At 35.6% G+C, this 13307-nt stretch overlaps 1 protein-coding gene across 8 annotated transcripts in view; it reads left to right on the top strand.

Moving 5' to 3' along the window:
• The window catches only part of MECOM (MDS1 and EVI1 complex locus), a 535815-nt gene that overhangs the window by 510317 nt on the left and 12191 nt on the right, over positions 1-13307 (top strand). For 6 of the 8 annotated variants that reach the window (XM_012640213.1, XM_012640208.1, XM_012640207.1 and 3 more), the window contains 4 exons: positions 2470-2496; positions 8159-8325; positions 9411-9488; positions 13092-13261. In XM_012640213.1, the coding sequence (XP_012495667.1) occupies positions 2470-2496; positions 8159-8325; positions 9411-9488; positions 13092-13261 (442 nt within the window). The remainder of the gene's footprint in view (positions 1-2469; positions 2497-8158; positions 8326-9410; positions 9489-13091; positions 13262-13307) is intronic. The other 2 variants (XM_012640215.1, XM_012640214.1) reach the window with 1 other exon arrangement.

The following is a 13307-nucleotide window of genomic DNA, read 5'->3' as shown; positions in this document are numbered from 1 at the left end:
TCTCCTGGAACCTCTGGGTTTCTGGATCTTCATGGGAATAATATCTGCCCTATCTATTTCTTAGAGTTATCATAATAATAAACAGGAAATCACATTCTCAGTGTTTTAGGGAAAACAAAGGAACAGATATGTAAATGCTTGGTAGCAGTATTCTCCAGGTGAGTCTGATTTCACACTTTTTGTGTATCTTTGTGTTCTACCCAGCACATCCCTCCCCAGTCCACGATCTCTAGTCAATGATAAGTGAACACTCAATAAATAAAAATTTACTGAATTTTATTAAAAGATAATTGAGCCATTATACTACCTTTTGGAATAATAATATACATTTTTAAAATTCTGTCAAAAACACTTGAAAATCTGTGAACACATACATCAAAATTAAAAGATAAATGTGCAGAGTCTAAATTCCTCTCATAGTTCAATTCTTGAAGGAGTATGTTTGCTCTGTTAGGCCACTAGAGGACTATTTAGCCTTCCATTTTTCTCTTATAAATGAGTTAGTTTACTATAAGGGAGAAATATGCATTGCGGAAGCCTTCCCTGGATACGTGGTTGAAATTATTTATGGTATCTTAGTTTAGGTTATAATTTTGAAAAGGGGATGATGGCCACAAATAGATAAATGGAGGGACGGCATTACTGTGTGGTCTCTGGAATGTCCATCTTGTTGGGTTCGTTTCGGATACTTTGCATTCACATTGACAGCCCATTGGAACTGCCATAGGAATTGGCGTAAAACTGGCTATTATTCCTTGGTTTGATTTTCCCATACTTTTAATATTATTTTTGGTTATTTACACATTGTATTTCAAAATGTTTGGCTTTATGTACATCAGCAACAAAGACTCTCTTTTACTTATATTTCTGTTCTTTCTTCATTCTTTTATATTTTCTTCCTTTACATTTATTTATTTATTTTTTGAGACAAGGTCTCATGCTGTTGCCAGCGCCTGAGTGCAGTGGTGTCATCATAGCTCACTGTAACCTCAAATTCCTGGGCTCAAGCAATCCTTTTGCCTCAGCCTCCCTAGTGGCTGAGACTACAGGCTTGGGCCACCATGCTGGGCTCGTTTTTCTATTTTTTTTTTTTGTAGAGACGTGGTCTTGCTCTTGCTCAGGCTGTTCTTGAACTGCTAGCTTCGAGCAATCCTCCCGCTTCAGCCTCTCAGAGTGTTAGGATTACAGGTGTAAGCTACTGTGCCCGTTCTATTTTCTTCCTTTTAAATTGTCTGATCATCCTGTAAATATTCCAAGGAACTGGCGATACTTTAGTCTTTTCCCAAGCTATCGCTTATATATTACTGTGAAAAATTACATAAATATTCTGCCCCTATTCTTGTCTTTTGCTTTCAATGAGGCTTTCTTATTGTTAGATTTCTTCTGCGATAAAGCTTTCATCCTTTAAAAACTACATATTTTCCTTACTAAAGATACCAAAATGTATGAAAGCAAGATATCTACCCCCTATAACAAAGCAAAATGATATATATATTTTTTTTTGAGACAGAGTCTCACTGTGTTGCCTGGGCTAGAGTGCCGTGGTGTCATCCTAGCTCACAACAACCTCAAACTCCTGGGCTCAAGCGATCCTCCTGCCTCAGCTTCCCGAGTAGCTGGGACTACAGGCATGCGCCACCGTGCCCGGCTAATTGTTTCTATATATTTTTAGTTGTCCAATTAATTTCTTTCTATTTTTAGTAGAGACGGGATCTCGCTCTTGCTCAGGCTGGTCTCAAACTCCTGAGCTCAAACAATCCGCCCGCCTCAGCCTCCCAAAGAGCTAGGATTACAGGCGTGAGCCACCACGCCCGGCCTGCAAAATGATATTTTTAAGGATATAATCTTTGTGCCTCGTGGAAGAGCTCCTAACCCACTGGAGTTTTTCCTGGTGAACCTTGTCATAAATAACTAGATCTTTTTAATTTTTTAATTAATATTCTTAAATGTTTTGACTACTGATTGTCTGATTGCCGTACTAATAAAAGTCAGGCAGCGAATTTCCAAGTACATTACCTTTTTGTTACTCAATGATTTACATTTGAGTAAATATTGTTTCTTTGTTATTAACATTATAAAATTGCAAGAGATTTGATTTCTTCAGGAAATTGCTTAATTTTTTTTTAGTTGTTAAAGTAAAATTTAGGGATATTGTTTTGTAATGAGTGATAAAAAGGAAGCGTCTACTTTGCTGTAGGATACAGTAGTAAGTAGCACTTAGTTTTCTTGGGTAAAAGAACATTCTGGTTTATAACCTTGATTCTAACATTTAATTTAGGTAAATAGACGAAATTCAGCAGTGTTATAAAAATATTTAATTTTCTTTTCCAAAGCTTTTACTCAAGGTACAGTTACATGATAAGAAAAAATTACTAATTTAGTATAAATGTTAATTTCTCAAAGGATAGATTGCAGTAAAGATACCAACACAGAAGTAATTTTTTGTTTTTGTTTCAATTTTGCTCCCAGTTCCAACTGCCTGATCAGAGAACTTGGGTAAGTTTCCTACTTATATTTTTGACTAAAGTAATGTAGCATTAAAAAGAAAACAGCTTACATTCTAAATTGCTGTACAGACGTAAAGAATTTGGAACTCCTTTCCAGTAAATGCGAGAGAATTTCCCTGCTTTGTCAAGCTGCATACTTTCAGTTATAACTGGGTGTTTAGTGAGCTATAAATTGTTTACAGAACGATTTTATTTGATAAACCTGACCCATTCCACATAATTATACCTTGATGTGGAACTCTTTCTGGACACTTGGGAGCATGTTGTTAAAAGAGCCTTCGAAATGGGTCACTAAGTGGAAACAACCATTATTTGGGGGACCCTGTATCAGCATGTAAAGATGCTTTTGATAAAGCCTTTAAAATGATAAAACCTGAACTTATGTGTAGATATAGGCTAACATTGGAATTCACATCCATATATCCCAGGGCAGAAATTGGTTCTGGCTATTTGAAGAAATAAGACTAAATGTTTAAAAATCCATATCTAACTAGTGAATGGGTCTTTTAGCATTGAGTCTCACTTCCTTAACTTTCAGTTGCTATTTCCAGATAGAGTCAGTTTCAGTTAATGATACTAGGGGGCAGCTTTATTTTTTATTGGGGAAGATATTCAAAATACAAAGAATAGTGCTTATTTAGTTTTTACCCCCAAATAAAACTTGGTCAATGGAAATAACATATATTATAAAATTTCCTCTTAGTATGTATGCTTTTACTTTACCGAAAATTATGCTGATTTCTGAGGAATGGGCAAAATCATGGGATATAGTTCAACCATCCTTTTGAAGCCACCATAGAGTTATATATAAATTAATTTGAGTTGGAGCACTTTACTGGTTACCTATTTCCTCTACCTCGTGTTAGTTTTTCTTTACCACAAAATCCTCCATTTTATCTCTTTTGTGGACTATGTGACAAACTGGGATTTTTTTTCTTATTCCAATAGACTTTTACGGCTTAAGTTCATTTACTTAAAAAGTTGTTAATGTATTTATGAAAAGAGAGGGAGAGAGAGAGTGCGAGAGTGCCACAACCTTAGGCAACGTTGTGTAGTAGATGGAGTCGTGGAGCTGTTCTTTGGTTGTCCTGCCCTGCATTTCCAGTGTTCCTCCTTTGCCTTTCCTGGTAGAGGTCTGTCCTGAGTATCATGCCTCACGGTCCTCATCCTTTCTAAGGTACAGTATGACTTTGATAGTGGCTCTGTTTTTAGCTGCTTGAGGTTTAAGGTGTTACCCCCCTGCATACACGGCCAATGTCTACCAACTTACGAAGCCAATTCGGATTTTAAGTTAGACTTACTTTCCTTATAATCCAACAGCATGACACCTGCCATAGCAGTACTTTGAAACACTCCCCTTCTTTGAAGTCATAGATTTTTCAAATCTGTGATTTACATTGGTATTATAAAACATGTATTAGTGGGAAATATTAAAGATATATGTTTATAATTTTTAGTGGTAAAAATAATTCTAAGTGATTTCATAATCATGACCGCTGGATATGATACATGGAGTGAGATAACTATAAAATATGGATATTTACTTCTTCCCCCAAATGACCATGATTTTAAGATTTCTCAAGATTATCAAGTGAGTAAATATAGAAAACCACCAAATCTACAAACTTTCCCATCATAAGTTATTTATGAAAAGTTAGTTATTTTATGATAAAGCCATGTGTAATCTAATTTATAAAACATTAGGTCACATAATTCATGGTGCCATTGGACATATCATTTCATATAATCAGGTTGTCACTTTAATAGTTTTAATAAGAAACTTTTTTATGTCATCAATTATTGGCTGCAAGATAATAAATGTTAAACTAAGTGCTTAGGACCCAGCTGATGATATCTTGCCTGCTGAAATGTTTTTAAAAATACTAACTTTATTTGACTAGAGAGATAGCTACATTTTTTGGTAGGAGCTAGGGAATTGTGTCTAAATATTAGTTTGCGTCAGTATAAAGTTAATAGCCTCTTGGGAACTGGAAGGGGCTGAAATGACTTCCTCTTCCAGACATCTGGTTATAGATAACATCAACAACTATTATATATGTAAATAAAAATTACTGTTCCATAGAAAAAACCTGTCATTTACTGATCTTAGATTAGCCTATGACATTAATGGATCACATGGCAATACATTTTTAAAATATATGATCTAACTTCCCCCTTTATATTCCCCCTTCTCAGCAAATTTCTTATTCATACTAGTACACATTGCCTTTTTCATTGGATTTTTCATAATTTAAAAATATATATAGCTGAATTCTGTTCCATTTATCCCCATGTTGCTTGATTTTAAAAATCCCAAGTCAGATTTTAAAATGAATGCCAAAACTTGCTACTTCTTCTATGAAAAGTATGTTACTTCTGGAGGAACATCATATGAGTCAGACCAGCAAATCTGTATACTAGATACAGCTAGTTTTTTTTTTTTTTTTTTTTTTTTTGAGAAAGGGTCTCACTCTGTTGCCTGGGTGCTGGAGTGCTGTGGTGTCATCACAGCTCTCTGCAACCTCAGACTCCTGGGTTCGAGTGATCCTCCTGCCTCACCCTCTTGAGTAGCTGAGACTATAGGCGTGTGCCACCACCTGTGGCTAAGTTTTTGATATCTTGTAGAGGCAAGGTCTTTTTCTGTTACCCAGGCTGGTAGATAAAGCTAATGTTAATCCAATACCTTAATCTAAGGTATAAACTCCGGTTGATCTTGGTCATGGAACTACTAAACTACCCCACCTGGCAGATGTCTAAGTCACCTCTATCTGTGCTAACATGGAAACTTACTCTTTCCAGCTGAGGTCAACTGCTCTGAGAACAAATATCAGGAAGATGAAAGGAAGGATTCAGTGAAAGCTTTTACGTTGCTTTAGTGGTTGCTAGCCGAGCAGAAAGTGTGGGGTGTGCGTGTGTGTGTGTGTGTGTGTGTGTGTGTGTGTGTGGTGTTCATAGCTACCCTCAGTTCACTTCCCACTTGTTTTCCTCTCCCTTTCCCCACTCGAATTGAATCCTCTTTTCATTTGACACCAAAAGCCAAAGTTGGAATGGCTTATAAGATAGGCACTTTGTAACCCTTACTCTTTTTCCTATTATCTTTAAGAATGTTGTTATTTAGCCATCAAGCCCATATTATATTTTCTTGTTTCTTGATGGTTTTCCCAAATCGAAACAGTTTGAGGAAAAGTAATCACAGTGATCTTTCTTCAAAAGAAGCTCGCTATTAGCAGCTACTAAAGTAAGACACATTTCTCAACAGCCAATTGCTCTCAAATAACTTGAAGGACTTGTAGTTTATGTGTGCTAGAGATGAAAGCTGAGAATAATAGTCATGAGTAAGCTATTTTCCATATAAAAGGGAAAGTGTTTCTATAAGATGTATGGTTGCAGGAATCTGAGTGTGTCAGCAGGACAGACACTCAAATGATTTAAAACCACTAGATAATGAAACTTTACTCAAATATTAAATGTACATAAATAAAACATTTATAATCATTACCCCTGCACTTACTGTTCTTCCCAATAAATATGTGCGATCATGACCCTCACCCTTGCTTGTTACTGCTACTACTAATCAGCTTGAAGGCCAGAGGTCATTTTTCACTCAGATGATTTATTTCATGGTGGGTGGAATATCAAAATGATTTTCTGCAAAGAACAATTAGAAGGAATAAATGAAAATACAATAGCATCATAAAATATTTCTGGATTGACTTTTAACAAATAAAATCCAAAGTAATCTGAAAATGCTAATGCTCGGGCTAGAAGGGAATAATGACCATATTCTGCAGAGACAGAATTTCCTCCAACCTCTCTGAGCAGTATCATCATTCCATATCTCTGCCCTGTGATCAGTATGTGTCAAAATCCTTCATAGTGACAAATGTGCTGTCCTCTTGCATCTGTGGAGAATGTTTTAGCAGCTGAGTGATTATGAATCAAACCCCTGAGCTTATAGCCCTTACTGCCTCCCAATGCGTTCACATTTGTCGTCTGACAAGTAAATGTATCTTGACTTTCCTCTGAGATTTTTTTGTATCGTGTTTGATGAAAGACATTTGGCAAATTGGCAGTGGTACCCTGTAGGTTGCAATTTGTAGCTAGCATTAGGAGACTGGGCATGAAATGAGAGGGCAGGCTCCAGGATAAAGAGAAAAGAAACAGAACTAACTAGAACATGAATAGTCATTTGAAGAATCAAACATACAATATTCCTTTTGTGAGAAGAGATCATATTAAGGCCATGCTGTTAAGATTTTGCTCTAGTAAGAAGTTGATGGTATTCTATCCAGCTGTGTCCACAGAATATATATTTTGTTAATTTTTCTTTTGAGTGGGAGATGTTGCATTTTATTTTTAACTTGAGCTTATAAATTAGGCCTCCATCTCTGTCTTGCTGTCTCATCAGCAAAAGAATTAGTCTCTTGAGTTGCCCAGTTCCTTGAATTTGTAGTTGTTGTCATCTCGGTCCTTGTGTGGCTTCTGGTCTGCTGCCCCAACCCTTTGAGAAACATACAGAATGCATGTACAGTGCAAACACCTTTTTAATAGCTTTTTGAGCTTTCTAATGGCATACTGCCCTGAGAACCAAATAAATAATGGGTGACTTGATTTAACAAGATGGCCAGAGTGTTTGCTTTTTCTACTTGAAAATTTAGTAGTAAGCAGCTTCCAAATAAAATGTGAGCACTGAGGAAACTTAAAATTTTGAGAGGGTTGAAGGGAAGGGGAGAGTCCCTCTAACTGTGGACATTAAGAATCAAGCTAACTTTAAAAGTAAATGACATCCTCTGATTGTGACTGTCAAATACGTGTGCAGGTGGACAAAAACTTGAAGATTATAAGCAACATAAATTAGATTGTTGGGGGAAAAATTAGGCAGGATAATTTTTCATCAAGAATATTTTGCTGAGTATGGTTACATGAACTGCTCCCCTAGTCTTATAATGTGCATGCCAAGTTATCCTACATGAAATTATGATAATATATCATGAACCATCAGTTCAACTCGGTCTTTGTCCAGAACAAATTAATATTTCATTAAAATTCCTTGTATATGATCCCACTTAAAAATCTGCTATATCCAGATAATAATTCAATGTAGTCTTAGGCAATACACCTCTTACATATTAATTTTTTCTGAGTTACACAAATTGGGCTTAAGTTTCAATTTTGTAACACTTTATATTCTTTCAGGCTGTGAGTTCTTTTCATGGGACTCCATGATTCTTATGGTTTTCATTACTAGTCAAGGCATATAGCACCTTTCTCTGTAATTTTCATTATGTTGATGCCCATAATATAATACCAGTGCTGTCACTTAATCAAATAAAAAGTTAATTTGGCTTTATTATCTCCCTTATGTATTTCATTGCTCAATTGTATATCAGATTATTATAAAATGACCTAACCAAGATCTTACGAAAAAAGTTCACCCAGCATTTTGTAAGCTTGGTTTTACTTTTGTTATTTCCAAAATCAATCAGTTCTCTCATTGTTTGTTTAATATTGGGACACTACAGCCTCTTCCTACGACCCTTTGCATTCAGCACATTTGGTGCTTCATTTTTAATGATGTTCTTGGTTTGCCAGAGATTGTTACAGAAGAAAAGATGTCAGACCCTTCATGGTCTTGTGCTTTTGGCTTTCAGATGTCAGCTATTGAAAACATGGCGGAAAAGCTAGAGAGCTTCAGTGCCCTGAAACCTGAGGCCAGTGAGCTTCTACAGTCAGTGCCCTCTATGTTCAACTTCAGAGCACCTCCCAACGCCCTGCCAGAGAACATCCTGCGGAAGGGAAAGGAGCGCTATACCTGCAGGTAACTGTAAAGTTAATTATGGTTGACTTCCCAAAAATCTCCCCTCTGATTTCAAAAGGCCCTGCTGTTTGTTTTGGAAATTATTCTTGATTAGATGATTAATAGCCACCATGATAGATGTCAGACACTTCAAAGTGTTCTTTATTTAGTGAGATATAAAAATAGTCGTTTTAAAAATTATTATTAAATGAGAATTTTAACACAGGCCATTTGGTTGTGATAAATGAGGTTGGAAACAGTCCAAATACTATCTACTTGTCTCACTTTGATATTTATGAATTTTCTTTCACAGTTAATTATTTTCATCCAAAGGTATAACACTACTGTCCTCAAGCATATACTTACAAATTGTCATGGCATTGAAGAATAAGGCCATTAATGAAAGATGAATAAAGTCCATAAGTGAGGAATACTAGTTAGTAAATTTCTTTTTATTCATCAGCAGTAAAGCTTGTTTTATGTTTCCGGTTTCTGTGTGATTTTTTTCTAAATAAATTGTACTGATAATTTCAAAATTGTCTTCAGGAATTTGTGGTATCTGACTCAGGCATATCAATTTATCTGCACTTTGGAAAACATGTCACTTTCTTTCCAGAAAAGCTTTTATGGGTACATACCTTGATGGATGAAGTCTCAGGATCTTGTCTAATCTGATACCTCTCTATGTATAGGGAGTTGTCACTGTGGCTGACATGTAAAATGAGTTGAAACATTTGAAATCTGTTTACATCAACCCAGAATCACAAACTCTCATCATTTTTTTATCCCCTTGTCTGGTTCAATTTTGGGAATGTAAAGATACGGAGTTAATAAGAGAGGCATATGGGGGTCATCAAAACTAAAGTCTATTTTCATAAACTGCTTGCTTATGCATGAGCAAATTCAACCAGATCTCATAATGCACTCTTTATTTGCAGAGTTATTTATATCTGTAGAATGACTTTGTTGCAAATTTTAGATACCAAAGACATGTGAGTTCCATGCAAGATTAATTAAATCAGGAATAAGCGTGTGGCTGCTATGCGGCTTGAGTGAAATAAAGTCGACTATGCTGACTTTCTCTTGTAAACATCTCTTCATAACAGATACTGTGGCAAGATTTTTCCAAGGTCTGCGAATCTAACACGGCACTTGAGAACCCACACAGGAGAGCAGCCTTACAGGTTTGACAATGAATCTTGCTAAATATCTTGATAAATATTGTAATAAAGTGAACTCGGCACAATTGTACAGGAGGCTACTTTTGTGCTTGTCTGAGTGTATGTCTGTTCAATTTGGAGTCAAGGAAGAATTGACTCAGTAGGATCAAAATTAGAAGAGTCCTAATTTCTTTAGTCAGAGCTTCCTGCCGTTCAATGTAAAAGTTCTAGCACAGTGCCTGGCACAGAATAAGCATTTAAGAAATGCTAGCCATTTAAAAAATTATTTTAATTGACAAAAACATTGCAGCCTCCCTTTTTCAGGGCTCGAATCTCTGCTAGGAGTTAACAACCCTTATATTCTTGGTTTTCCAGCACAGCTAAGTCAGTTTCCAAAGTTCTCAATAGAAGTTTAAGGAATAAATCTTAAACATGTGGGGCAGCGAGGAAGAATGAAACGTGGGATGAGAAGAAGAACAGACAAAATAGAGGATATTATAGCAGTGGCCCCAAACGTTTTTGGCACCAGGGGCCGATTTCATGGAAGACAATTTTTCCATGGACGGGGTTGGGGGGTGGGGGCATGGTTTCAGGATGATTGAAGCGCATCACATTTACTGTGCAGTCAAACCTCTCTGCTAGTGATAATCTGTATTTGCAGCCACTCCCCAGTGCTAGCATCACCGCCTCAGCTCCACCTCAGATCATCAGGCATTAGATTCTCATAAGGAGGGTGCAACCTAGATCTCTCTCATGCCTGCGCAGTTTACAGTAGGGTTCGCGCTTCCATGAGAATCTAATGCTGCCACTGATCTGACAGAAGGTGGAGCTTATGCGGTGATGCAAGCAATGGAGAGTGGCTGTATATACAGATGAAGCTTTGCTTGCCTCCCTGCTCACCTCCTCCTGCTGTGCAGGCGGGTTCCTAACAGGCCAGACCAGTACCAGTCTTCAGCCCGGGGGTTGGAGACCACAGTATTATAGGAAAAGAGGCAATTTAATCAATAATTTCCTAGAGTATCTCTTAGCTTATTCTGTTAAATGTCAAGATTAGCCATATGACACATAGGACACATCTAATTTTAATGTTATTGTTTATAAAAAAAATGGAAATAAGCAAAATTCCCCCTTCTAATTTTAAAATATAACCTACATTATTTAATGTTCAATTCCTTGCACACAGGATTAGGTAGTCATAAATGTATCTTTAAAGAATGAAAGTTTACTTAATTAATATCATAATTTTATTCTCCTTTGAAATTTTTGTACATTGCATACACATAAAATTATTTTTGTCTGAATGCTACCTTTTTCCATTAAAATAAATAAATAAATAATTTGTCAGGTTTCAAAGACTTTTTAAAATGCAAGAACAAGAAAATGGACAATTTTATTATGCCTCATAAAATGGTGTTATTATTGTACATGTATTTAAAAATAATACAGACCAGAATTTTGGCAGAGTTGGAGATTTTAAACAATTATTTGTCCATCCCTTCTGATTTATAAATGAAAAAGTCAGATTTACAGATGCTAATTGCCTTCTGTAAAATCTCATATGAATAGAACCAGAACTAAAACCCAGTCTTGGAGCTCTCACTTCAAGGTCTTTTTTAATCTCATTGGGTGATCTCAAAGACTCCCTTGACCCCTAAATCTACATTCAGTAACTAGAAAGGCTTAATAGTATACTGCTCGTGATCGCATTATGTGCTCATTTTAAGAATTTCTGAAATGTAGGCTCTGAATTGAGCTGTCTCTTAACCGCCTACTAATTTATTGGAGTGGGATGGAATGATTTTTTATTTAGAGTACTTGGTCTTCTGGCCAAGACATTAGCAGAGAAGAGATAAAAAGTAACAGCTGATCATTGGTTATAACATCCTTATTGGCCAATATTATTCATATTTGAGGGGATGATGTTTACTAGATTTGGAAAATCTCCTTCGTACACAAGCAGAAAGTTAGAAGCATGTGAGAAACAAAAAATCTGTCTTCCTCATGATTTGTGTAGAAACTGTTTTTAGTGACATTTTTTTTGAAAGTGTTTTTTGGGAATATAAGTTTACTCTAACATTGTTTCCTAGGCTGTTCTGCTTAGCACAACACAATTGTGCTAAATATACCATGGTTCTCATTGCAGTGGGCCTTGGAGGTGAAGGAAGTTATTGCAGAAAAGGCCATGACTTCATGTGCATTTTTTTCAAAAGCAAAGGCTAAAATATTACAACTACCATCAATGTGGAGTTTCACACATTTTTTTATTAATATTATAAGTGAGGAAAGTTGAGGAACCTTATGCCAGAACAATTTTTTTAAAGGAGGAAAATTAAATCAGTATTTGTGTTGGTTTATTGAGACTATGCCAAAGTAACTAGTTCAATAGATTACTTTTCTCACTGAACTGACTAGACTTCTGGCACATAAGGACAGCCATGGAAGCCCAAGAACCTCAAGTTGAATGGGGTGATTTCTGATTTAGAGTACTCGAACCAGTGAGTCTGCTTTCAGAAGTGGGAGGTGAAGGGCCCTTCACACATGGAAGAATGAGTTAAGAATTTTCTGTCCTCTAAGTTAGAAATTTTCCCTTAAAAGTCATTCGGAGAAGTCAATTTTTTCTTTCAAGCAACACGCCAAAAAAATCAAACGAACAAATGATGAAATCTTTACCTTAAAATGCCAGAGGAGAATAATCCCATCAATTACAAAATCTCCTTTTCTTCTTTGCTGATAAGAGCTGGGGGGAGAGGTCTTACATATTTATATTTTCATTTTATGACTAAAGGAAAACTTTAAAATAATTTATAATACTTTATCACATGGAAGACAACCAACCAGTAACAAGTGCTTTCCTGAAAAACTAACCTGGTTAAAAAATGCTACAGAAAAAAAAAAAAAAAAAATAGAAATGAAAATTGGGGGAAATAGGGACAGGGGAGGTCTTCACCTTTGCTTTTATTGCAAAAGGAGAATTTAGTGGCATTATCACTTGTTTTGGTAACAGTTTAAAGATTAACAGAGTAAAAGCTTTGGGGATTCCTAATCACTAAAGGTTATGAAAATCAGTTTATTTGGTATCAGACTAAACCATTCATATTGTCTCAGTTTTGAAAGTTTAGAATGTTTATTGCTGTTTTGAAGAAGATAACAGAATTTCTTTTAGGATTAGCAACCGAGAAAGTGAATTTACTAAGAAATTAGTTAATCAGACTGAAATTTTGAATTAAAAGTGATATTTTTACTTTATTTAAAGAATATATGAACTTATTTCATTTGTTTACAAAGGATTTAATTATTATGTCATAAGCAGAAGATAAAACAAAGCTACTATTTCTTAATGTGCTTAATTCTGTGAAGTTTATTTAAAATATTGGAACTGATTACCCTAATAAATTTGGGAGCAATCAAATCACCAATCTTTTATTGTGGTTTTACATAAAGTCATGAGAATCTTTAAAGCAATCAAAGTCTATTGCAATTGAAATCTTGACTGTGTGAATAGTATTCTTCCCTGTGCCTTTTCTTTAAAATGTCGTTTTTATGGGTGATGATTTTTTATACCTGGTTTACTAATCTTGAGAAATATCTTTTGATTTGCTTGCAAATATTTTCTCTGTTTTTTTTCAGATGCAAATACTGTGACAGATCGTTTAGCATATCTTCTAACTTGCAGAGGCACGTTCGAAACATCCACAATAAGGAAAAGCCATTTAAGTGTCACTTATGTGATAGGTGTTTTGGTCAGCAAACCAATTTGGACAGGCACCTAAAGAAACATGAGAATGGGAACATGTCTGGTAGGTAATCAATTGTGTTATGAGGAAAAGATAACTGATTTTTATA

The sequence above is a fragment of the Propithecus coquereli genome, unplaced genomic scaffold (assembly GCF_000956105.1).
Source record: "Propithecus coquereli isolate 6110/MARCELLA unplaced genomic scaffold, Pcoq_1.0 Scaffold15, whole genome shotgun sequence".
NCBI lineage: Eukaryota > Metazoa > Chordata > Mammalia > Primates > Indriidae > Propithecus > Propithecus coquereli.
The sequence above is the reverse complement of the archived record's forward strand: the minus strand, read 5'-3'. Positions and strand labels throughout refer to the sequence as shown.